At 58.5% G+C, this 24162-nt stretch overlaps 2 protein-coding genes across 6 annotated transcripts; both read right to left on the bottom strand.

Annotated features, from left to right (window-relative positions):
- LOC104014422 (methanethiol oxidase) lies at positions 1-10045 on the bottom strand. 5 transcript variants are annotated; one of them, XR_015707805.1, is made up of 15 exons: positions 8835-9547; positions 8476-8721; positions 8270-8341; positions 6761-6814; positions 5071-5183; positions 4555-4740; positions 3824-3944; positions 3421-3603; positions 2693-2871; positions 2029-2107; positions 1806-1927; positions 1597-1689; positions 1206-1324; positions 544-1047; positions 1-89 (listed from the first exon to the last, which is right to left on the bottom strand). XR_015707805.1 is itself a non-coding variant. In XM_087771883.1 (15 exons), the coding sequence occupies exons 1-15, from the start codon at positions 9920-9922 to the stop codon at positions 885-887; spliced, it is 2247 nt and encodes a 748-aa protein (XP_087628009.1). In that variant the 5' UTR covers positions 9923-10045; the 3' UTR covers positions 48-884. The 5 variants fall into 5 exon arrangements, 4 of the variants coding, with proteins under 4 accessions (XP_087628009.1, XP_087628007.1, XP_087628010.1 ...); XM_087771883.1 differs by adding an exon at positions 9899-10045 and having other exon boundaries at positions 48-1047; positions 8835-9327; XM_087771881.1 differs by having other exon boundaries at positions 48-1047.
- Positions 10046-10862: 817 nt separating this feature from the next.
- On the bottom strand, positions 10863-23798 carry LOC104008511 (methanethiol oxidase). Its single transcript, XM_087771906.1, has 14 exons — positions 23674-23798; positions 18852-18922; positions 17255-18146; positions 16956-17009; positions 16388-16500; positions 15332-15517; positions 14711-14831; positions 14440-14622; positions 13966-14144; positions 13460-13538; positions 13058-13179; positions 12865-12957; positions 12490-12608; positions 10863-11851 (listed from the first exon to the last, which is right to left on the bottom strand). The coding sequence occupies exons 3-14, from the start codon at positions 17256-17258 to the stop codon at positions 11689-11691; spliced, it is 1416 nt and encodes a 471-aa protein (XP_087628032.1). The 5' UTR covers positions 17259-18146; positions 18852-18922; positions 23674-23798; the 3' UTR covers positions 10863-11688.
- Between the last annotated feature and the right edge of the window lie 364 nt (positions 23799-24162).

Below are 24162 nucleotides of genomic sequence, written 5' to 3'. Positions count from 1 at the left end.
TTTCCTACCCGGATACAAGCGGGGTCGGTCTCCTGCGTGGCCGCGCGCGAGCTGAAGTCTGCCTAGTAACAGGCTTCTGATTGGTGGGGCTGGAGGAGGAAGCACGAGTGTAAACGAGCCTGCGTGCGTGCAACGTGTGCGCGTGGAAGGGGCGCGCGCGGCGCGCGTGTGCAAGGCGTGTGCGTGCATGTAGCGTGCGGGCGTGCGGCACGCGCGTGTGCACGGAGCGTGGGCGCGCAGCGCGTGTTTGCGACGCGTGCGACGCGTGCAGCACACATTGGTGTCGGTGCCGTCCATGCACAGCGTGCGCATGCAGCACGGGTGCCTGTGCAGTGTGTGCACCGCGTGCGCGTGCCGGGCACTGCGCGTGCAGCGTGTGTGCGTGCAGCGCGCATGCAGCGCGTGTGCAGTGCACGTGCAGCGTGTGTGCAGTGCGTGCGTGCAGTGCACGTGCAGCGTGCGTGCAGCGTGCATGCAGCGTGCGTGCAGCCCGTGTTTGTGCTGTCGGTGTCCGTGCGAGCCAGAGGCTCCCGGTGCACGAACCAGGTTTGCTTTTTCGGGAGAAGACGCTGCCGGCACCGAGCCAGGCGGCGCGCGGGCGCGTCAGGAAAATCCCGTCCGCTGGGGCGCGGCTGGCGGTGCCGTGCCTCTGGTTTGGCCGCGCGTTCGTTCTGCGGCTCCTGAAAACGGCTTCGAAACAAGACTGGAAGCGAGGAGAGCTGCGGCTGCTGCGGCTGCTGCTGCTGCGGAGGAGGAGGACGACAACCTCTCGGTTTTATTTAAGCAAGCGCGGGCTGCACGGGTCACCGGTGGTTTGCTGAGCGCGTGAAACTCCTGAAGGCCTCGTGCACTGGGATTTTGGGGTGCGGAGAGGCTTTGGGTGGCTAAACCCAGATATCGGAGGTGCAGTCCCCGCCGGGGTAGCGGATCTCGTGCGCCAGGCAGGGCCCGTCGGGCTCCTTCCCAAAATCCACCAGGAAGCTGCTGTTGACCGTCAGGCCGCCCCGCTCCGTGTCCACGTCCAGCTGCAGCATGACGGAGCCGTCCCTGCGGAGGGGCGAGAGCGGGGAGGCTGGGGGGAGCCGGGCGTCCCCGCCATCGCTGCCTCCAAGGAGCTGCCACAATGCGGTCCCCGAGGCGCGGGGCCCGCGCCCCCGCCTGACGAGCGCCTACAACGCCCTCGTTATCTGATAAAGTTCTCTTACTTGACGAGGTCGGGGTAGAACTGCCTGTCCCAGGCGCTGTAGAGGGAGGTGGTGACGTACAGCCTCTTCCCATCCAGGCTGAGCTGGATCATCTGGGGTCCCCCCTGCACCCTCGTCCCCTGGGAGCGGGCGGAGGAGCAGACGTGCTGCGGGAGCGCGCTGGACCGGGGGACGCCTCCGCTTCCCCCAGCCCGGCGGTGCGGGCTGCTGTGCCCATCCCACGGGATGCAGCGGAGCAGGAGCCCAAGGACCTGCTCCCCGGCCTTGCCGCCACCACCCGGCATGCTCCGCGTCACCGTGCCCCCACCAGCATCGCTCAAGGCGGAGGTGGGACCGAGCAGATGGTGGTGGGGGTGATCCCGTGGGATTTTGGGGAGACGGCCGAGCTCACCTTGATGACAAATGGCTCTGGCTGGCTCTGCAGCTCTTCGTCCCTGCACACGGTCACGGGTCCTCCCTTGGTGATGCTGCCACCCACGAAGACCTGCAAGAGACCAAAGGTCCGGGTGGCCGAGACAGCGAGGATGGGGCTGATCCCAGCCATCCCCAAGAGACGGAGGAAAAGCGTCGGGTGCGACTGGGAGCCTGCTGCGGCCTCACCTGTCCCACCAGCTTGGGCCTGCGGGTGTTGGAGATGTCGTACTGGCGGATGTCTCCGTGCAGCCAGTTGCTGAAGTACAGGAACCTGTCATCCAGCGAGATGAGGATGTCGGTGATGAAGCCTTGGGGAGGGTACAACAGAGCTGCACACGGAGGCGGCAGCACCGGCAGCGCCCGGGGAAGCTGGGGAGCACCTCGGCACCCGGCCCGGGGATGCACTGACCTGGCATGTCCGGGAGGAGCCATCCCTCCACCTTCTTGCTGGGGACTTGGATCACCTTCTCGGCCGCCCAGTCTCCCTGCTGCAGGAGGTGCGGGACAGAGCACAGCCCCGGGGGGGCTCAGCGTGCGTGGCAGAGGCAGGATAAGACCCGATGCCGGGGCGGGTGCTGTGTGCTCAGCTACTTTGCCAGCCATGTCTGCCTCTGCAGAGCCACGGGGAGGATGGGCTCTGGGACCTGAGGAAGGGCTTTGGGGGCCAAAAACGTGTCTAATTGTCCAGCTAGATGAGCTGGTTTGGTGAAAGATGTTCTCTCTCGTCATCCAGTTCGTCATTAGCACAACAACAGACACCGAGAAGAACATTGCTTGGGCTGTTGTAAATCCACAACAAAGGTGTAAATAAATCTCCTTTAAATTAAGTCATTTCAGCCTAAACTGCTGCCAGTCAGAACAAGTCCTCTGGTGAGAAAACCCCAAGCCAGCTCATGTTCTGGGTGCAGAGAGGCGGCTGCACAGCACGGGGAGGTGGTGTGGCATCGGGAGGGACTGGAGTCGGGCTGGGAGGCCGGTGGGGGATGCGGGAAGCGGGACACTGCGCGGAGTCGTGCAGCTTGTTCAGCCCAGGGGCAGCACCCCTCTTCCACCAGCCCTGGGCAAGCGCGTACCTCGGTCTTGTAGAAGCGGTGGATGGCGCTGCTGATGGTGCAGCCCACGTAGCCCTCGGCAGCGTCGGGGTTGTGGAGGAAGCGGATCTCCAGGGGGGCCGCGTCCTCGCCCACGTCGATGGCCTGGATGTAGGTGTGAGTGGTCCAGTCCCACACGTTGAGGCGGCGTCCGTAGCGCCCTGGGAGGGAGGGTGAGAGGGGATGCTGCGAGGCGCGGGGTCTCGGGGAGATGTGCTACGGGTTCGGGTGAGTCCTCAGCCCCTTTACCTCCCCGCAGGGACAACGCCGTGGTCTCTGCACCAGCACACGCCGGGTGCTTTGGGCCTTGGCAAGAGCCACGGGCATCCAGCAGGGACCGTCTCGCTAGCAGGGGGCTGGGAAGGGCAGTGTAACCTTTGGGGGGAGCTGGGCTGAGAGGGGGCTTCATCCTTCATCCCTACAGCCGAAATCCAGCCCCACGTACAGCTCGCCCAGAGTTTATGGACTGTCTTGGGCTGAACTTCTGGTGCTTGCAGCTGAAGTGTGTTCACAGTAAATGGGCCTTTAAGTCCACGTGATCTCTGGGAATTGGTGTGAAATACATTTTGCAAGCAATCTGTTTTGGACAATTTTATCTACGTCCGTTAGGCTGCCAGCTCTCATGAGCACCAGCAGAGGTTGAAATTTGGCCTTCTCGCAGTCCTGCTCAGCATCCCTCTCCCAGAGCATTTAAACAGCAGTGTTCTCACCTTTCTTCAGGTCATTTGGGTCAAACCCGTATCCCAGGCATTTTGGGATTCCCCATTCAGTGCTGATCAGGACGTTATGGCGTGGCTGGTACCAGAAGTCATACCCCATTGGGGGGATCTTGTCCCCTGTCTCCCAGTTCCCCTTGATCTCGAAGGTCTCTCCATCCAGCAGAATAAATCCACCTGATGCAGAAACAAAACCACATCAGTAGTGAGGAAATCATCCGGATTAACAGTTTACATGTTACAAAACAGGCAGCGACAGACAGATGAACCCGTTGCAGACCAGGCTGCTGAACGGGCTGCGAGTCCTGGACAAAGCCTCCAGGACAGCTCTGGATGTGGGGCCTGTTCCTCCTGTCCCAGCACCCTCTCCCTGGAAGACTGGTGGGGACTGGGGTACCTTTCCCGCTGCCGGCCGGGTCTCCCAGGGCGCTGATCATGATTTCGCCGCTGCCCAGGCAGTGGGAGGTGTGGGGGTAGCCCAGGTTGCACTTCCAGAAGACGTCCTCTGAGTTGACAACCTGCCGAGAGTTCACAGGCGCCATCACGTCCTCTGCGCCGGGCTGTCCCAGGCGAGGAGGGTGTTCGTTGCTGCACTGAATGCAGGTTCAGGAGCCCGGTGTTACCCCGTGGCACGGCCGAGCAGCTCCTGCCTGACCTCAAGACGGGACTTGCTGTGCAGCCAGAGGGGCTGGGCGCGTGAGCTGGGGCAGAGCGTGCACGGTCCTGCGTCCCCAGGCATGCCGGCACACGGGGCGGCTGCTGCGCTCGCCCCGAGGGGCTGGCTGCACACCCAGGCGTGGGGCAAACTGCAGGCAGGTGCCCGGGGCTCCCCTGGAAACACGCACCGCGGGTGAGACGTGGACCGCGAACGTGACGGGCAGCACTGTGCCTGGCACCCCGCATGCCCCGGTCCCCTCCTGCACAGAGCTGGATGGAGAGCTCAGTATTTGCACATCAGCAGGGGAACAACCACCTTCCACAGCCTTCCCGTACGGCCACCCAGACATCAGGGTCCTGCTGAGCTCGTAGCTGTACCCTGAAGGCTCTTTGCCAAGCCGTTCCCACAGCCAGGAGCCACGATCCCAGACCTTTAGCCTTTAACGGGTATCAGCGCCACCTCCGAGGTACCTTGAAAAGCCTGGGAGCTCGCAGGTCGGTTCCCACATCCACCACATAGATGCGGGAGGAGATGAAGCTGGGGAGGATCAGGCGGTTCCGCTTCTTGGTGGCGTCCCCGAAGCAGCTGCTGCAGGTGTTCCACCCCGAGTGGTGCAGCTCATCCCCCAGGTTGGGCATGGGCAGGCGGTGGATCACCTGCAAAGCCCCAGCCCTGGTCTTGCCCCCGCCAGGTGCAGGACCCCAGGCAGACCGGGGGGCTCGGTGCATTGCAGACCCCGCCACGGGGTCAGGACGCCTCACGCACGCCTCACCCCGCAGCGGGGAGCGATGGTGCACAGGGGATGCTAAGGACGGGGTGGGAGGCGGATTTGACATGCGTTTCGTAAGCGCAGGAAGGCTCAGAGCCTTGGGAAGAAGCAGACAGGCGTCAGCCTTCAGTACGGAGCCAGCAGCTTTGGGGAGCGTGAGGACAAGCACTGAACTCTTTCCCAGGCCAGTTTAGTACCGAGATAAAGTGTTTGGTACCTGGCAATAGTGCGGAGATTTGGGGTTGACATCCACAGTGGCCAGAAAGTCGGGTTTCTTCCTCCCAGTGTTCCTGTAGATGCAGGGCACATACACAATCTCCTCCCGCGGACCTTTCAAGACAGAAACGTTGCATGAGCATCAGCAGAAACCACCTTTGACAGAACAGAAACCTTGCAGGAGTCTCTGGTCAGCCTCGATCTCCCTCCCAGGCGCCGGTGCGTTCCCGTGCCTACGGGGCGGCTGGATCTCCAGCTCTCTGCCGTGGCAGGGGCACCAGCAGGCTGGGCTCTGTTTGCAGGGGGCTGCCCTGCGGGGCACGCGCTGCTCCTGATAGCAAGCGTGATCAGCTTTGCTGGGAAAGGGCTCTGCTCCGGGACCTGAGCACAGCCCAGCCCTCAAACAAGGGCACTCAGACCCCACCGAGTCTCCGTATCACTGCAGAGGTGGTACTCGCTCTCGGCTGTGCCAGGGTAAAGTACTGCCAAAGCGAGGGCTAGCGGGGAAGAGCTGGTTTAGGAAATGCTGAGGAAGAGAGCGCGGTGGGAAAGAGAGACAGAGAGGTGATTTGGGACCTTTGGATTTGGTCTGAGACAGGTAATAGCAGGCTTTGCAACATGGTGCCTTTATAAGGCTTTATACATCGGTGCCTGGGTCAGCCTTGGGTTCGAGAGCCGCTGCCCAGCGCCGAGGGATCCCATCCCTGCAGCTGCAGTGGCACCACGAGTCCGGGTACGGACGCAGCCGCAGAGCTCATCCCGAGGTGCCCAAAGGAGAGCAAGGAGCTTCCCGCCGCCCGCTCGGAGCCCGCCCTGCCAGGGGCCTGCATGCAAGAGCTTGGGGGCGCAGAGTTACTCGGCACCGCTGAAGTAACCAGAAGGTTCCCAAGGGAACTTGCCAGAGTAGCAGAGTCCGTGGGATTTGTGCTATTCGCTATTAACTTAAATCACTGTCCAGCCCTGCCAACACACGGGGATGTTTTAAAGACTCATCTCTCCATTGTTGTTCTCTTGGTTCAAAGCCGTTTCGGGGTAGGAATCACAGATCATGAGCAAGCTCCAGAGCTCTCCAAGGTTTCAAGGATGTGTTTGCTAAGCGCTAGAGAAGAGGCTTAAGGGAGGGATAGCCAGAGATGATGCATTCATCGGTCTCTTCACATTAGAGCACTACTGTTTCGGCAACGCAGCAAGGATTCCCAGGCAAAGTGCCCAGACACGTAAGGAAGCAGCCCGTGAGGCTGGTTTTTATACACGGAGGTTTTGCCATGTTGTGATCCCAGCCATCAGAAGCAGAGCGCAATGAAAAATCAGGACGGTCCCCTCTCCCTCCCCAGGTTTAGCTCCAGTGGTGGTGGTGTGGGCCATAGCAATACAATTGCCCCGGGAAACTTAAAAATCCCATTTGGTTTTGCACGGGGAAGCCACAGGTGACTTTGCAGCAGGCTATGACACATCCCAAGCCATCGTGAAACCTGAAAAGATTTGTTCTGCCACCAAGCTGTCATTATGCAGTTGATGTTTGGCCTCAGAACAGGCCAGACGCAAAACCATCGCTTCCCTAACGCTTGCTGGGAACCTCCTCGGAGAATGGAGTTAATTGATAATGCCCGCTTGAAAGCCTTGTTTTAATCTTCACCTAAATCACAGACAACACAGGGCTCTTCCCTGCCTGCCCTGGGTTTCAGACTTGCCTTTCATCGCATCCAGAGGCGAGGCGAAGCCAGGACCACACGCTCCACACTTTTCTGCGTTGAGAAGAACAGAAACAAACAGAAATCAGACAGCAGCGAGTTCCTTTAACGCCCTTTTCCCGAAGGAACCGCTCGCCGGAGTGGCTGCACACACTCCCACTCTATGGCAACGTCCGCGGTGAACCAGGATGCCCACGTCCATCCAAATGACCCCCAGAAAGGCCCGGGGCTGCGGGCAGCCAAAAAGGCCAGTGAAATATTTCTAGTGCAGAAAGGTACAAGGCTCAGAGCCGTGTCTCTGCTTTGCCTCCCATCGTGTCCCTGTGGCGGAGAGGAAGGGTTGCTCGACACGGGTAGGGGCAATGCCAGGCTCCCATGGCCTCAAGGAGACCCCAAGAGCTCTTGTGATTCTTCTGCGAGGAGGAGGAGGAGGAGGAGGGGAGGCAGTGAGGAGGAAAGGCGGCATGGCTGGGCTGCCGCCCCGGAGGAGCCTCTGCGGGTGCCAGGGGCAGAGGGAGGGGAGAGGATTCTCCCGGGAGCCGAGTGGGGAGAGAGCATCCCCTCGCCGCAGGGTGAGGAGGGGGATGGATGAGCTGAGCCTGCTCTGCAGCCCCTCCTGACCCTCTCTGGCATGGCCGCACTTCGCTGTGCCTTGGTGCGGGGCCAGCAATGGGAAGCTTTCCGCACAGAAAGCCCCGTTTCCCCCCGGGACTTCAGCGCTGGAGGTGTCGGCCTCCGGGCCAGCCCCTCGCATCCTCCCGGGAGTCCGTCAGGCTGCTGCGGGTCCCCGGGCGCTTTGAACCCCGCCAGCCTCGCTCTCTGCGTAACTGCGGAGAACATTGTCCTTCACGCAGCTGAACGAGAGCTCGTTAGGAAAGAACGACCACCGCCAAAAGGAGGGCTGTTCCCCACTGAGGACAGCAAGCCTGAGGAGAGGGAGGAAAACCCCAGCTAAATTGTGTGACTCGGCTTTGCTGCATCAGCTTCTTATTTGTTTTTATTCTTATTCGTTTTATCACTCGTGTCCCTGCTCTTCCAGGGAAGCAGCTCCTACCTGGAGCACTGAGAAAGCACCCCTCCAGCTTGCTTCTCCCTCCTCCTTAGATTACTCCTGCAAAACCAGCCCCATCAAAGCCAGACTTCGCACCGGGGACTCGCTGCCATGGTGCATCTGACTGTGGCGAGCACAGCCTGGACGAGTTGCAGATGAATAAATGAGAGAATAGTTACAAGGCTTTTAATCACCAGCCCACCTAAATGTTTCCTGGCGCTTTTAGTACCTTGAGAAAGGAAACCCTTTCCTGGCCAGAGAAAACACCGTGTTCATCCCCACGTTTCTTTTTACTTCATGTTTTCTGGGCATCACAGTAACAAACCCACGAGACCCAGCTCCGCCTGCGTTCAGGAGGACTCCGGAGCAGAGCCCCTGGCCAGAAGGCAGCGAGGCACCAGCAGTCCCAAGCCTTCTCCTCTCGAGAGCAAGCTGCAGTCAACGGAGAGCTCTCTTACCTGTGCTGGAGGCCGGGCTGGATCGCGCCTGCTGCGGAGCAGTGGGAGGAGACGATCCCGCCTGCATTCTGCCTGCGAGGAGAAGTCAAAAGAGAAGATGCAGCTCTGCGGGGGTTCAAATATATAGGGAGCGGGATGGGGAGAAGGAGGGCTTGGTAAAAGGACGCCGAGGGGAGGATCCACACGACTCGGGGTGTGGGAGGTACCCGGGGCAGCCTTTAGCGTCTTACAGCACTGGAAACGTGCAGGGAAGCTGTTTCGGTGCTCCCAGAACCTCCTCCCCTCCCGGAGGGGCAGGGGACGTGGCTGTGACTGTGCTGCATAGGGCACCCATCTCGCACGCTGGAGAAACGCGGGCTTTGAGCCGGGAAGGGAAAGCAGGCGGCTCCTCTCCGCCGATTCCCTGCTGGAAGCAGTGTCTCGAGTCTCCCCACGGGGCTGACGGGGTGCCCCTGATGAGAGAAGGGCAAGCGCTGCATTCCCAACCACAGAAATCATTTTATGAGGTTGCAGATGTTAATCACAAGTGAAAATGAAAAGTGAGGACTGGGTTTCTTTTAATTACAGGATGAGTGTTCACTGTGGGATGTTAATTTGCTGGCTGGGAGGAGGCAGAGGCAATCTAACAGTTCTCCCCATGACACATCTGACTTAGTCAGAGTCTGCTGCTGCTCCGGGCTGCAGAGTTGGGCGGCAGCTGGCCTGGCTTGTAAGGGCTGAGCAGCGGATGCCCAGCCTTCACAGGCACATCTCTGCTGGCAGGCTGCTGCCTTGGCCGCTCCAGTGCTCGCCCCAGATGTAGGCTCTGGAAGCAGCAAGCTCAAACGGTCAAGCACTCTGCCACAGAGCTGCTCAGCCCATTTCACCTGCCAGCGAAAGACCGGTGGCCTTGGCTCAGCCTCTCCCATGCTCTCCTGCTGGGGCTCGTCTTTGTATTGGACGCTCAACACCACGCTACGGAGCAAATGCAGATCCACGCTGCGGCGGTCAGCACGTCCCCCCGTGTCCCACCTTGCCGCTGACCAAGGAAAGCTTCTCCAGGAGGCCCCAGGGCCTAACTGCAAAGCACAAGGCAGGTATAAGCAGCAGCCCAGCTTCATCTGGACCTCACACGCACCTTCCAGTCATTCTCCGCAGCAATGTCTCTGCTGCAGTCCAGCAAGATTGCCGTAAGAGTGCTCCCTCCCTTAGGGAAGAGGGGACACGTCTGTCCTCAAGGTCTAGGAGATGGGTGGGACGCTGCGAAGGGCTTGACGGTGGCTGGCACCAGGGAGAAGCCTATCTTCCAAATAACCACTAGAGGGAACAGACGAAGCAGCCAGCTTCAGCCACCGCAATTCGCCGCCTCCCCAGGTACGGCACATTCAGCCACCCCAATTCGCCGCCTCCCCAGGTACGGCACATTCAGCCACCCCAGTTCGCCGCCTCCCCAGGTACGGCACATTCAGCCACCGCAATTCGCCGCCTCCCCAGGTACGGCACATTCAGCCACCGCAGGTGCACCTTCCCCACTCCTCAGGGTAACTCCTGCACAAGGGTGAGGAAAGGCCCACGCTCCCCGAAACACGGCAATCGGGACCCAAAGGCCTGGGCACCGGCCTTGGAGGGGATGGAAGAGTTTGCTCGTACCAGCAGAAACACGTCCACATCCATCTGGCTCGGGCAGAGCGTGGCCTGAGGGTGGAGCGAGGAGCTGGGTCACCTCTGCGGCGTTGCCCGTTGATCTTCCTGGCTCAGCTGCAGCTCAAAGCCCGGGCCGAGTCCTCGCCATGCTGTGCGGCCACCTGCAAGTCAGAGAGGGTGGTCAGTGGGTGGCGGGAGGGACGGCAGACTCTCCGATCAAGCCCGTAAACATGGCCGTGAGGGAAGGGAGCCCTTCCCTGCGTTCACGTGGACGGTGCCCGGCCCCGTCACAAGGAGGGGCTTCCAGGGTGGATTCAGCTCAGCTGCCTCCAGCACCGGGACCTCACGCTGGCCTGGGCACGTCTGCCGGCCAGACCCTCGCTCCAGCCAGCGGAGAGCAGGAGGCACCTCTAGGGAGAGCCGTGCTTCGCAGGGTCTGAAGGTAGGTGAGAGAAGGCTCATTCCGAGCCACCGCCACAGCAGGGCCGACCCCTGAGAAGGCCCTCAAAGAAGGCAGCTCTGGACGATCAGAACGGGGCGTCACGCTGAAGCAGCACCCAGGGACACCTCTCACCTCCCGAAACTCAAGACCTCGTCTAATGTCATCTTCAATTTCTCCCAGACCTCTTGGACACCTCACTGAAGCTATGGAAGTGTTCTCCAGAAGGGACTGTTTTTCTCCTGGGAACATGAAGGGTGCACGCCAGAGCTGCAGCAATGTGTTTGGCCACGGGAAGCGTGAAGGAAGAAAGTGAAGATCTTTTCTTCCAAGGTAAATATGTAAAAAGCTAAAATTTATAAGGGTCCACATGACGTGCAGGTTTTTGCACCCTTTGGGTTTCAGGAAGACCTCCAGACATTCCCGACCAACCAGTGGTTTTGCTGCAGGGATTTCTAAGACCCTGACCTAATCATTAACCACTGCTGGAAAATATAGAGAAAGGCTTCAATGAAATAAGGCACGTGAAGATCTAGCTGATGCGACAAGCAATTTTATTTGTGTTTAAAGCAGAACACAAGAGCAAACCAGTGTCAGGGAACAGGCACCTCTTTTCACAGTAAAGCACTTCGCGCCCCTTCAGCTGTGACGCGCACCGGCCCAAGGACGTGACAAGCGAGCCGGGGGGCTCTCGTGCCCGGGGAAGGCTATCCAGGAACGACCTGGCTGAAGAACAGCAGCTCAGACGAACCGGGCGCTTCGCTTTCTGTTGCCTTCGTTTCCAAGGCTGAACAAGCTCCAAATCGTAACCGAGAGTTCGACACCCTGTTAGCGGCCCTGGCACGAGACAGCAACAGCTCAGAGGCTGGGGACGCCAAGGCAGCGTCCGACGGGCCTGTGGCGATGAGGCGAGGCACGGCGGGCGTGCGGATCTCTGCCGAAAGGCGCTGTGCGTACTGCCCGGCTCTGTGTCGGAGCGGCTGCCCGGGGCTCTGCTCGGTGAGCCCTGCCGATCTCTGCCGAAAGGCGCTGTGCGTACTGCCCGGCTCTGTGTCGGAGCGGCTGCCCGGGGCTCTGCTCGGTGAGCCCTGCCCAGGGCTCGCTTTGCACTGGAAACAAAGGGTGCCTGGACTGACGGCTCAGACACACGGCTGGCAAGGTGAATCCCAGGCCACGTGCCTTTGCTCACTGGTCTGCCTGAACCAAACCCTCGCACAAAGGCAGAGCTTCCGTAGCTCAGCTTAGCAAGAACCTAGACTCCAGCAATGAACGGGGACCCCCAAGCCCAGCACCCTACGCTCTTTCTGAACGGCTGCACTACAGGAGAGAGAGAAGAAGGGAGTCTTCCACGGGGCGCCTAGGCCCAGATATCGGAGGTGGAATCCCCGCAAGGGAAGTGGATGTCATGGGCCAGGCAAGGCCCATTGGGCTCCTTTCCAAAATCCACCAGGAAGTTCTTGTTCACGGTCAGGCCTCCCTTCTCCGTGTCCACATCAATCTGCAGCATGACAGAGCCTTCCCTGCCAGGGGACGAGAGCGCAGCTATTACAGACAAGCAAACCGTGCTCCCGCTCGAGAGATCCTGCCCTTCGCCCTCCCGTCCCGCATCGAGGAAGAGGCTTTCTCCTAAACATCTTGCCTTCTACGGGGCAAAGGGAGCAGAGGCCCGGGTTTGTGGTGGCATACACCAGCGCTCACGTTGTCCTCCTGACTTCTCAATGGACGTGAGCAAACCGCTAGGCATGATGTGACAGGCAGCCTGGAGCTGGCCTTTGTCCTGCAGATCACCGTCTGCGTTGCTAAATCAAAACACCTCGGGGGGATACACTGGGAGACGCTGTAGCAGAGACGTGGCCTGCCTCTCGGAGATCCACACGTGGCTCCGCTCCACCTTTCAGGCCTAAACACTTCTGCTCTCCCAAGCAAAACCCTGGCACCGCAGCTCCGCACAGGCAGCGGCTGCACCTTGCCCAGCCAGAGACGTTTGCGAGTCAACTGCACGGGAGATTCAACGCGAGGAAGCTGCGGGGACGACGTTAGGAGAATCTGGCCCGCTGCAAGCACAAACGCATCCCTGCAGCCCCCAGGTGAGGCGCCTTTCCCCTCTCTAGCAGAGAGGCCATGCAAAAGAGGCCGCTTCCCCCCCGAGTTTTCTTACTTGACCATGTTCGGGTAGAACTGCTTGTCCCATGTGCTGTAGAAGGAGTTGGTGACGTACAGCCTCTTGCCATCCAAGCTGAGCTGCATTTTGCTAGGGCCGCCGTACACTCTCTTGCACTAAGGCACAACAGACAGCAGCGATGTTACCGCCTTCGTTCTCGCAGCAGCCGAGCACAAGCGCAAGCAGGGGCGGGGGAGCAGAGCAGAGCAGAGCGGAGCGGCTGCCTCCCCTCCTCGCACAGGCAAGCTGCCCGAGCTGCAGACACATGGGCCGCCGCAATGGAGACCCGCCCCAGAAAGCCTGGGCAGGGAATTAGCAGAGCCGAGCCCAAGTCCAAAGGACGCCAGAGGGCAAAGCGGACGCAGAACTCACCTTGACCACCAAGGGCTCCGGCTGGCACTTCAGCTCTTCGTCTCTACACACGGTCACGGGTCCGCCTCTGAGGATGCTGCCTCCCACAAACACCTGTGAGCGAGCCAGGGGGAGACACGTTGCCTTCTCATCCAACCACCACCGCGTCCTGCTACGGAACCCGCCAGCGCGAGCCCTTCTGCTCCTGCCTTACCTGTCCCACCAGCCTGGGCTTGCAGGTTTTGGAGAGCTCGTACTGGCGGATGTCTCCGTGCAGCCAGTTGCTGAGATACAGGTACTTGTCATCCATTGAGATGACGAGGTCAACTGTGAAGGCTAGGGCACAGAAACAAAGAGCTCCAGAGAAGGCAGCACCAACAGCGAACGTGCCTCGCATCGAGCCCCGGCGCGCGTCTCTCCCCGCCCTGCCCAAGCGCACAGGCTCCCGCTGGGGCAGCAGCGTCTTCCTGGGGGTGTGCACAGCCCCTCAGCCCCTCCACAAGCCTTCCGTCCTGTTCACGCAGCGAGGCTCTGAGGGGCAGCAGCGGCCTTTGCCAAGCTGCACAACACAACGCTTGGGGAGGAAAAGGGGAACGCCGCCTCGGGGCACACGAACCTGGCATCTTGGGCATAATCCATCCCGTCACGTCCTTGGCCGGTATCCGAATCGCCTCTTCTACTGCCCAGTTGTCTCTCTGCACAAGAAACGCAGGCACCGCGCCGTGAGCCTTCCTGGCTGCTCAGGCAAGAGCGCTGCCCTGCACGCACACGCCTGCACAGCCAGGCAAAGCTGTCTGAGGAAGGCTACCGCCGCCCCCAGCTACCACGAGCACACACAGTGAGGGACAGCACCGGCTGACACCAACAGCGAGGCTGGGCTTCATCGCTCACATTAGGCCCCCAAACGTTGGTCCCTGCTGGTCACCATGGGCTCCCGTGGCACTCAGCGGAAGAACAGGCTCCTCGCATTCTAGCCTACCCGTCCAAAGCAGGCTCTGGATGCCGCCCTCTCCACACGCCTCCTCCTTTCTCGCTGCTACCCCAAACTTCTTCTGCACGTTTCTCCATCACCCTGCAGCTCACCACGGCCCGGTGCCCCCCGGCTGCTGCCACAACACTTGCCTCACACTTGTAGAAGCGGTAGACGATGCCGCTCAGGGCACAGCTGACGTATCCCTCGGCAGCATCGGGGTTGTGGAGGAATTTAACGCTCAGGGGCAGAGAGTCCTCCCCCAGGTCAAAGCACTGGGTGAGGGTGCGGCAGGACAAGTTCCACACGTTCAGGCGGTGCCCAAAGACCCCTGAGGAAAAGGAAAACCACGTCAGAAGACGGGGGGCTACCCATGCAGACTCATCCCCCCCAAGACGCTCCCAGGCAGGGACAGCCATGGCAGCGACGAGCCGGAATAGCAGAGAAACTGCAGAGATTTAGGGCACAGCGGGAAAAGACAGGGACCAGCCTGACTTAGCAGTACCAGTGCCTGGAAAATGGGCCGTTCGGGGACGACTCTGCCTGTCCCCTCCCTCCGACCCCATCCACGCCCTCCCACCACCCCAGTAAGTTCTGCCTCAGCACCTGCATCCGTATTCCCTCACCTTTCTTCAAGTCGTCAGGATTAAACCCGTACCCCGCACGTTTTAGGACTAGGCCGGCAGAGCTGATCAGCACATTGTGGCGTGGCTGGAACCAGAAGTCGTATCCACTCGGGGGGGTCTCACACTCGTTTTCCCAGTTCCCCTTCAGCTCAAAGGTCTTCCCATCCAGCACAATAAATCCACCTGTCATACAAAGGGGATGCGTGACGAATCACACACTCCGCTTCCAAACCAGTCGGTTCGTTCGCGGAGTTATTTCAGGGCAAAGTACCTTTCGCATTGCCAGCCGGATCCCCGACGTTGGCAATCAGAATATCGCCATTAGGCAGGCTGCGAGGTACGTTGAGGTATCCCTTGTTGCACTTCCAGAAGACATCCGCTGGCTCAATCATCTGAAAAAAGCGGGGGACACACTTCAGCCCCCGACTGCTCAGCTCACTTCACGCTCCCTGGCAGGGCCCTTGGCCATCGGAGACTTCTGAAAATCGCTGGCGCTTGCAGGAGCTTTCTTCCCAAGAACTCACACTCGCTAGGCCCTGCTCCTCCTTGGAGAGGAGCACAAACCGCTGAGCTCCCCTCTACGCAGACAAGAACGCAGCAACGCCTAACTCAGAGCAGCTGCTCTGTTGGGGGGGCAGGCGTGGGGTGTTGCATGGCTTCCAGTTCCTAGGCACTCTCTGAACGCAACGTGTACAGGGAAAGGACCGCGATGATGATGGGAGCCTGCCTTGGCCTGAAAAGCAGAGAGCTGAGAGGGAAACGTCACCCAGCTCTCTAACACCAGGGCGGAAGAGAAGATGAAGAGAGAGCCCTTCTTCCCTGGGTATTATTCCAGAAGCACCAGTTCCCAACTCCTTCCCAGAAACTTGTCTTTGAATCGCCTCAGGCATACCTTACACAGCTTGGGAGCCCGGCACTGTGAACCCACATCCACCACGTAAATGCGGGAAGAAATCAAACAGGGCAGAATCAGCTTGGTCCTTTTCGTTGTGATATTGTCAAGGCAGGTGCAGCCAGTGCTCCACCCCGAGGAATGCAGCTCGTCTTTGAGGTTGGGCATGGGCAGGCGGTGGATCACCTAGGCAGTCAAGGCAGAGTTAGGGTTCACTCAGGGAGAAATGGGGACTTTAATGCAACCAACAATTTAGAGATGATAACACTGCTCCCTGCACCAAAGGAGATGTGTGGAAAGGATAAAGCTTAAATGGAACTGAGCAGTTCTAAGATGCACAGCAGATGCAGATAACCTGCCTTTGCAGCCTTCAGAGAGAGGGAAATGCCGATTTCCCATTGAGGAAGACAGCAGGCAGGTTGGCGCAGTGCACAACAGAACATCTCCGACAGTGCAGCGCAACAGAAACGTGCTCAACTCTGCAAAAGTGCTGGATACCCTAAGCCACCTGGGTCACCAGAGACCATTTGCCATGCTGAGCAGCCACTGGCAGGGTGATGCCGAGCACGTGCTCAAAAGCTCACTAGCAGCACCGAGATGCTCTGGAAGTGAGTTGGGAAGTGAGTCAGAGCCGACTTGTCCCCAGGACACAGAGACGGAGATGGCTGAACTAGAGCCAGGCCTGCAGAGGACCGTGGAAAGAGAGCAGGAAGGTGAGATTCCTAGCAGACAACATCCCTGTCTCACACGTAACACCGGGGAGAAGCAAGAAGTAGACCTGCCACGACAAAACTCACGTGGAGTTTCCCAGACAGGTCCTGGCAGGACATGAACAGGCAGGGGGCAAGAGTCAAGCCAGGGTGGATGAGAGAGAAAGATGCAGGAAGACAAGAAGGTGCAAGGCATAAGCAGGCAGCCTGCATGAGAGAGCGGCGATCAAGCAATCTGATTGTCCCCAGCAAAAAAGAGTAAATGTCCTGAATCGGGGGACACTAGGAAGCACAGAGCCCGCAGCTGGTCACCAGCCCAATAAAAACACAGTCGAGACACAGGTACCTGGCAATAACATGGAGATCGGGGGTCAAGATCGATGGTGGCCAGGAAGTCAGGTTGGTCGATGCATGTTTCCCTGTAGGTACAGGTCACGTAGGCAACCTCCTCTCTAGGAGCTGGGTACACAGAAAGCTTGCGTTAAAACATGCCATGAACCGGCCAGGAAGGAGAAGGAAGGCTTCGACAGCCTCTCAGATAGGACTGAGCTTATTTTTCTGGATGTTGCGACCTTCCTACAGGCAGTTGAACTAGATGGTTGTTGTAGGTCCCTTCCTGCTGCAACTATGCGATGCTATGCTATGCTATCCATTCCATTCCATTCCATTCCATTCCATTCCATTCCATTCCATTCCATTCCATTCCATTCCATTCCATTCCTCCTTGCTCCCTGAACCCTGGTTCCCTTACTGACCCAGGGGTAAGAGAACAACAAAAGCCCATCTCCGTATCGTTACAGTTTTCGCCCTTTGGGGAAGGGACTCAGCACACACGGTTACTAACGGTGGTCTCCACTGACACCCAGCTCTTTCCCACACACCGCCCGTTCCCAAACACGCCCAAGAGGACTTGCCTTTCACAACGTCCGGGCAGGTGGGGTACTCGTAGCACTGAACTCTGCATCTGTCTGATTTGAGAAGAAGAGAAGAATAAAATGAGAAATGTCCACGTCCTTAAAAGGTGCCTGTGCAGAAGACTCTGTCCCACCCGACGGACCTGCTCCCACCCCAGCTGCCTGCCAGCTGCCAGCTGGGCTCGGTTTCAAGGTGGGACGTCTCCAGCCTCCAGGCAGTGGCTGGGGCCAGCTCCAGGATGGAGCTACCAGCCTTGGAGCTGCCGTGGGCCGCGGGGAGGCTGCAGAGTCTCTCTTACCCATGCTGAAGGCCGCCTGGCTCACTCTCCTCAAGAGCAGAGGTGCTGGAACTGGAGGTGCAGCTTGCTGTCTGCCTCGCCGGAGTGGGTCGTGTTGTGCCAAGGCTGCTCCGAGGGCGCCTTATATGCAAGGCAAAGGGGTGGGGGGAGAAAGCAAGCTGCCAAGGGAGGAGCCATCGCTCCCCGGCGTTTGGGAGGTGCCAGACCAGCGCTGCGGCTTGTTTCCGCCTTGCTAAGCGCCAATCTAGAGGAAAAATCTGCTGCTCCATGCAGGTCTTTTCCTTAAACACAACCTCCCGTATCTGATCCTGGGGCTCTGCTCATTTCCAATGGGGCTTCCTTGGTTCCGGAGGCCTCCGTGTCCCAGCCGAGGCACGAGCTAATTAAAGCCGTCCCCCATCCCCAGGTTGCTGCCATACAAATGTGCAGCGGCTGCAAATTCCACGGGCGGGATGGGAAGTCCAGCTAGATAATCGGCCCCACCAGCAGCCTCCTGGAGATTACAAGGTTTGAACATACGGAGGCCACCAAAGGCACCGCTGAAATCTGGACCCTGACAGAAGGCACGTCTCTGTCGGAGGGCTCAGCTGAAGACACGGCGTCAGCTCAGCAAGCCAGGCCCAGAGGCGCCTCTACCAGAAGAAGACTTTCTGAGCTCGAAGGACCGCCGACTGGGCTACAGGGCTCAGGGGATGGAGGGGGCCTCACCAGCACCGAAATCAGAAGAGACTCGAGTAACGTCGACATCTCCCACACAGCTGGAGAAGACACCAGGCTAGACACGGGTGCCTAAGGAAAGACGATCTGTGCCCTCGTTGAGGCAGCGCTTGCAAGGCCTAGACACGCCTGCTGCCTCTCAGCTCTGTATCTCCACGTGGGAAAGCCAGCCCGCCTGTGGAAAAGAGGAACCTTTGGGATTCAGGGCAATGCAGCAGAGGGAAACAGCGCCTGAGCAGTAGCCGCTTCCTCTGCCCACCGCTCCGGTCAATGAGCACCCACGGCTCCATGGCAGGCACCAACACTGAAAGTGCCTGGCACCCGTGTGGCTGGATTACATGCCAGCTGGACTAAACTGCCACAAAACTCCCACGGGAACAGCAGAGACCTCCGATAAAGGGACTGAGGTGCTGGAGAGAAGAATTTTGGAAGAAGGGGCCCCTCCTGAGATCACCATGAGCCTGGCTGCCACCAGCTGCCCAACTAAAGCAGGAAGAAAACCCCAAGCGCCGTGGAACGTGAACGAGTATCCTATCTTGTGGAAGACTTCCCTCAATCCGTGGGCAAATTGCAAAGGATAAGTAATTGCTGCACGTAGGAATGCAGAAACATCTGACAGTGCCATTAAAGAGCCCTCAGGAGATCTCTATCAGAAGAGAGGACAGCTTAGCCCTTCTCATTAGGGCTGTAATTAAATGGCTTCTCAACAGCACTTTAAACATGCGGCAGGCGGACACGGGAGCAGCCAAACACTTGGTCTTTTCTGTAAGCAAGGAGCATCAAAGTGCTGCCATGGGAAGAACTCGTGATTTGTTCAGCAGAAATCCATCTCGGCAGTTTCAGTGCAGGAGGCAAAGGCAGCCGGGAGGGGGATCGTTACCTGCTACAGCCAGGTGCCCCAGTCGATGTACGATGTGCTGACAAGCTGCGTCCCAGGTACGTCGAGGTTCACTACAAGGCAAGGAGGAGGTGTTAAAATAATATCACGGACGAAAGGAGAAAGCATGCAAAGTAATGGCTCAAAGCCTTATGTTATTGACTATGAAAGAAGTTGAGATCCTGGGCAAGAGTAGCGACACAGAAAGAAATTCTGTCCTCATATCAAATCAGACATGTAATGGAGACACTGCTGGATGGCTTTTCCACAGCATTAGGGCAGCCCATTTAACTGAGCACGGTACCCACCGAGGACCCCAACAGAGGAACTTTTCCTGGATGTCAGAAAAAGTAGCAAACATAAGGAGGAACTGCCAAGGATGCCAGAAGAAAGAGGCATCAAAGAGCTACGCTGCACATGGGGTAGTTCAGCTGCATCAGGCCAAGCTGCGTTAAGGGACTGGGCTCCACACCGGGCTTCAGGGGGTAAGTGTAGTACCAGGTTTAATGTGTACAGGGTGTCACCATCTCCAAATGGTAGGGAGACCCAACGAAAGACCGCTGTACATCCACACTAGACAAAACGAAGACTGACAGGCCAATGCCAGAAGACCCAGAGTGCTGCACGCTGGCTATCCTTCCCTCCCGCGGCTACGCGAATGTTAAACACTTCTATTTTAGCTGTGTGAAGCCAGCAGCACTCTGAAGGCGCAGGGCACAGTGATGCCTCCCAGGGCTGTGCAGAGCATTCTAAGCCCAGCAGGGTATCCCCAGATTTCTCCTTCTGCGTTAAGAACAGTCACAGCCCTTTTACACGAATTCTCAAAGGAGTTTATTTTCTAGACATCTGCTTCCGAACAGGACTTGCAGCACTGCTTTTGCAGGAGCTCGCACATCCCAGCCTTCAACAGCAAACTCCGACGGCAGAGAGATGTGGAAGTAGCTGGTACAACCTTTTCTGTAAAACGCAGCACAGAGACTTTCGGTATTGCTTGCCTGGGACAGCTTTCAGCCTGGGTCTGCCTGTTGCAGTGCCTGTAGCCTGTCAACGCTCTGGTTCATCACCCTGCAGCCCACACACGTTCACAACGTGCCATGGGTTTGGGGCCACACTTGCGCAAGTGGAAGCCAAGAATCTGTCTCCATCTCCAGTTCTCAGAGGCAAACTCTTCCTTATCTCCTACGGCAGGGAGCTTGTCTTGGGCTCACAGAGGTGCCAGAGTTGGGCACCAACCTGGCGTCTGATCATCGCTGGGCAGGTTTCAAGAGCTCACACCTCAAGGATCAGAAGGAAGCCCTCAATCCAGGAGCAGCTCCATAGCCGGAGCTGTCCTCCTCAGAGCAACTCAAGACGGCCTTTCCCCCTCCTCTGCTTGCCTGCGCAGAGCTCACCATTGCTCTCCCACGCTGCTCTGAGCTGGGCACGACTGCCCATCCCTCTCCAGTCAAAACCAAGAGAGAGCTTCAGGCCTTGTACCCGACTCGCTGCCGTCCTCGTTTGCCGGGCTGGCAGGAGGCACAACCAGGCCCAAGGACGCACGAGAAGCTCCTGCTCCACCAGAGGCAATGTCAGGTGCTCGGCTGATGCCTCCTTGCATGCTTCTGCTGCCACGATGTGCATGTCTCCCTGCACCTTCTTCCTGCACCTGCACACCTGCTAATTAAAAAGTTCATTAGTCTTCTTCCACTCATTAGCAAAGTTTGCTGGCCATCCTCTTTGGCTTTCCTCGGTGACGTCTTTGGCATCCCTCACCAAACCAAGCTGTGGGGCGTAGAGTTTTCTAATTAAAACTGATAGGAGGAAGGATAAGAGCAGGCTCAGCAACACCAACCAGCAAGCGAGCGATGGTTAGCGGAGAACACGATCGGCGTGGTCTGCTCTCGGCCCAAGAGAAGCTCCCCGTGGCAGGCAGAGATGGGAAGCCATGACACGGCAGAGCAACCAGGGGCTTCGCTGGAGAGCCCACACGGAGGTGGCAGCCGCTCCCCTCCTCCCAGCCATCTCTTCCAACCCTGACAGGGAAGAACACGCTGTGATTTTGATAATGGCCAAGACCAGGTGATGCAATCTGATGCAGACTGGCACAGCACATTAAACGCGTCCGGAGAAGACCTTGCTTCACCAAGGACACCAGGGCTGCTCTGAGCACCCAAGCGAGAACTCCCCCGGCTACGGGAGCAGTCTCCAACCCTCCCCTCTTCTCCAGGGACGACATTCCCTCGCTTCCCACCTCACCCTGCCGTAGAAGCCTGGAGGCGCCCCAGGCTGCCGGAGTGTTGCTCATCCTCTTGCATTCTTAAATCCCCCTCTCCTACGCTTCTGGCCTGGCCTCCACGCTCTCTTCACAGCCCTCTGCCACATTCAAACAGGTCAGCGAGGCACTAAGCGCCATGAGAGCAGCAGACTTTGCAAAGACTTTAGCCAGTGCCAGTGTCCCAGCAAAAAATGCCAGCAGAGGTACGCTGTCCCAGACTTCCCAGGCTCCATGTCTCTCAAGGGTTTCACTGTGTTCCAGTCCATTCCCCTCTTTGGGAGCAGAAGGAAAACCACACCATCAAGCCCTTGAAGATGTTGTGAAACAAGAGCTTTGCTGGCAAACTGTAAATTCATGGTGCGGGGGAACACAGAGCAAAGCCAGCTGAGCTCACCTCCCGCCAGGGCAGAGGGGGGAGGCAGAGAGGGAGCAGGAAGGGGAGACTCCGGGCAGACAACGTCCCTGCTGACTGCGGATCCCCAGCGGAGCAGCAAGAAGCCGATGGCCAGCGGCACAGTTCACTGCACACAGGCAGCAGCAAGACCCAAAGAGCTCCTGGGGCAGCACGGAAGAGCCGTCTACCAGAGGCAGGTGAGACAGAAGCACCCAGTGCTCAAAACTTTGGTACAAGCGGTAATGCCAACAGCCAGAAGGGCAGAGGCACGTTTGAGACAAAAGGCAAATGTTGTTAAAAGCGGGCAGACTATGCAAAGCTAAGCTCCACCACCCTGGATCCCGATCACCTCACCGAGCAGAGACAAACCAAACGTCCCAGGGCCACCGCACTCGCACCAGTGCACGCGGTGCCCTCCGGCACATTGCTTCAAAATCACTGCCAGGCACGGGCTGCAAGGTTTGCTGTGGGGAACATCAGCGTAGCGCAACTACGCTGCTTCTCCCTCAAGGCACCTCTCTGCCTTTTTCCCACCACGATTTCGGCCACCCCTTCCCCTCCCAATGAGTGGTTTGCTGCTGGAGCAGGAGTCGCGGGGAGGGGGCCGAAAGGGCTGGCCAGCAGCAGGGCAGCAGCGGCATCACCCTTCCCCACTACAGCCCGCAGCTACGGCCGGACAAAGCCATCCGAAACCCACACCTTAGGTTGTGATTTCAGCCCCCGCGCAATGAGAAGTGACGCCAGGCTGCCGCTGAAGGGCCCTGCCGTGTGCCGCCGAGGGAGCCGGGCGGCGAGTCGCTTTTTTGGCAGCGCAGTTTTCTGCCGGATCAGCTCCTCCAGCCGACTCCTCCCACAACCGCACAATCGCTCCATCTGACACAAGAGGAGTGGCAGCACCGCGCAGCTGGGGAGGACGGACGAGCAGGACCTGCTTTTTCTCCTCTTCCGTGCCTCTGCCTAAAGACAGGCATTACGACCTTCCTTAAAAGTCCCTGCGAGCACTGCAAATCAGGCTCCAAGCTTGCAACAAATGGAAACAAGAACGGTTGTCTTTCCTCCGCTGATGGAGACGCAAATGCAAACCAGGAATGCACGTGCTGAGCAGTTTACCCAAACGTTTCAGGTTCCACTCCAAGGACTCATTTACACTTCTCTGTAGGAGTCTCTGGTTGGTCTCTATTCATCCTACTATGAATGTGAAGGCAGAATAGTATCAGTGGTTTGTCCACCTATTACAGAAGAGAATATCTTTATCTATGGTAAAACAACCTAATCGACCCCTTTCCACTCTCTGCGATATCTGTGATCCCTCTGCAAAATACTTTAAGAAACAGCCAGAAAGTTCCATTTGCATCCTCATCCCCCGGTAACGTCCCTTACACAAAACAAAGGTCACATTCACACCCGCTGCTGTTTCCACATATTCTGCCCAGCTTCTAAACACTGAAATGAGCAAACGCTACAAAAGCAGCAAAAACCATTCGGGAGGGTTAGGAGATCTCAATATTCATCTGCTGCAGCTTGCAGACTAGAGGGGAGGAGATCCAATGTGTGGGTCTTCTGATGCTAAGAGCTGAACATAGGCTGGGATTATTTCTTGCCCCTGCTGCTATCTGGAAGGGGAGGTAAAATTGAAGGTTCCTCTGAAAAGAAGACCCAGGGCAGAATGGAGCACTCACAAGGGCAGCACTGTCAACATGGTTTATCAGGAGACTGGTTTCCAGTCCTGTAGCTGCAAGCCTCATCTTAACTTGGCGGTGCATTAACGAGTAGTGCAGTCTAAGGATGCCCTCAGCTACTCACGAAACGCCATCCTCCCTCTGAGCTTGTGCCCCAGAACAAAGCACTTCTGGGGAGCTGCGGGACGCTGCGAAGGGCTTGACGGTGGCTGGCACCAGGGAGAAGCCTATCTTCCAAATAACCACTAGAGGGAACAGACGAAGCAGCCAGCTTCAGCCACCGCAATTCGCCGCCTCCCCAGGTACGGCACATTCAGCCACCCCAATTCGCCGCCTCCCCAGGTACGGCACATTCAGCCACCGCAGGTGCACCTTCCCCACTCCTCAGGGTAACTCCTGCGCGAGGGTGAGGAAAGGCCCACGCTCCCCGAAACACGGCAATCGGGACCCAAAGGCCTGGGCACCGGCCTTGGAGGGGATGGAAGAGTTTGCTCGTACCAGCAGAAACACGTCCACATCCATCTGGCTCGGGCAGAGCGTGGCCTGAGGGTGGAGCGAGGAGCTGGGTCACCTCTGCGGCGTTGCCCGTTGATCTTCCTGGCTCAGCTGCAGCTCAAAGCCCGGGCCGAGTCCTCGCCATGCTGTGCGGCCACCTGCAAGTCAGAGAGGGTGGTCAGTGGGTGGCGGGAGGGACGGCAGACTCTCCGATCAAGCCCGTAAACATGGCCGTGAGGGAAGGGAGCCCTTCCCTGCGTTCACGTGGACGGTGCCCGGCCCCGTCACAAGGAGGGGCTTCCAGGGTGGATTCAGCTCAGCTGCCTCCAGCACCGGGACCTCACGCTGGCCTGGGCACGTCTGCCGGCCAGACCCTCGCTCCAGCCAGCGGAGAGCAGGAGGCACCTCTAGGGAGAGCCGTGCTTCGCAGGGTCTGAAGGTAGGTGAGAGAAGGTTCATTCCGAGCCACCGCCACAGCAGGGCCGACCCCTG

The sequence above is a fragment of the Nipponia nippon genome, unplaced genomic scaffold (genome assembly GCF_047370975.1).
Source record: "Nipponia nippon isolate SJK-2023a ecotype South Korea unplaced genomic scaffold, ASM4737097v1 scaffold_36, whole genome shotgun sequence".
In the NCBI taxonomy this organism is placed as follows: domain Eukaryota; kingdom Metazoa; phylum Chordata; class Aves; order Pelecaniformes; family Threskiornithidae; genus Nipponia; species Nipponia nippon.
This window is presented reverse-complemented; position numbering and strand designations above follow the sequence as displayed.

What these genes read in the sequence shown, in the direction of transcription:
- LOC104014422 (XM_087771881.1), bottom strand. Translation starts at nt 9,369, where the DNA reads ATGAAGCTGGGCTGCTGCTTATACCTGCCTTGTGCTTTGCAGTTAGGC. An exon ending in GACGCTAAAGGCTGCCCCGG is followed by an intron (nt 8,342 to 8,475) that starts GTACCTCCCACA and finishes TTCTCCTCGCAG; the next exon opens with GCAGAATGCAGGCGGGATCG. An exon ending in CAGCCCGGCCTCCAGCACAG is followed by an intron (nt 6,815 to 8,269) that starts GTAAGAGAGCTC and finishes TTCTCAACGCAG; the next exon opens with AAAAGTGTGGAGCGTGTGGT.
- LOC104008511 (XM_087771906.1), bottom strand. An exon ending in TCCTGACGACTTGAAGAAAG is followed by an intron (nt 14,145 to 14,439) that starts GTGAGGGAATAC and finishes CCTTTTCCTCAG; the next exon opens with GGGTCTTTGGGCACCGCCTG. An exon ending in TTCTACCCGAACATGGTCAA is followed by an intron (nt 11,852 to 12,489) that starts GTAAGAAAACTC and finishes GTCCCCTGGCAG; the next exon opens with GGAAGGCTCTGTCATGCTGC.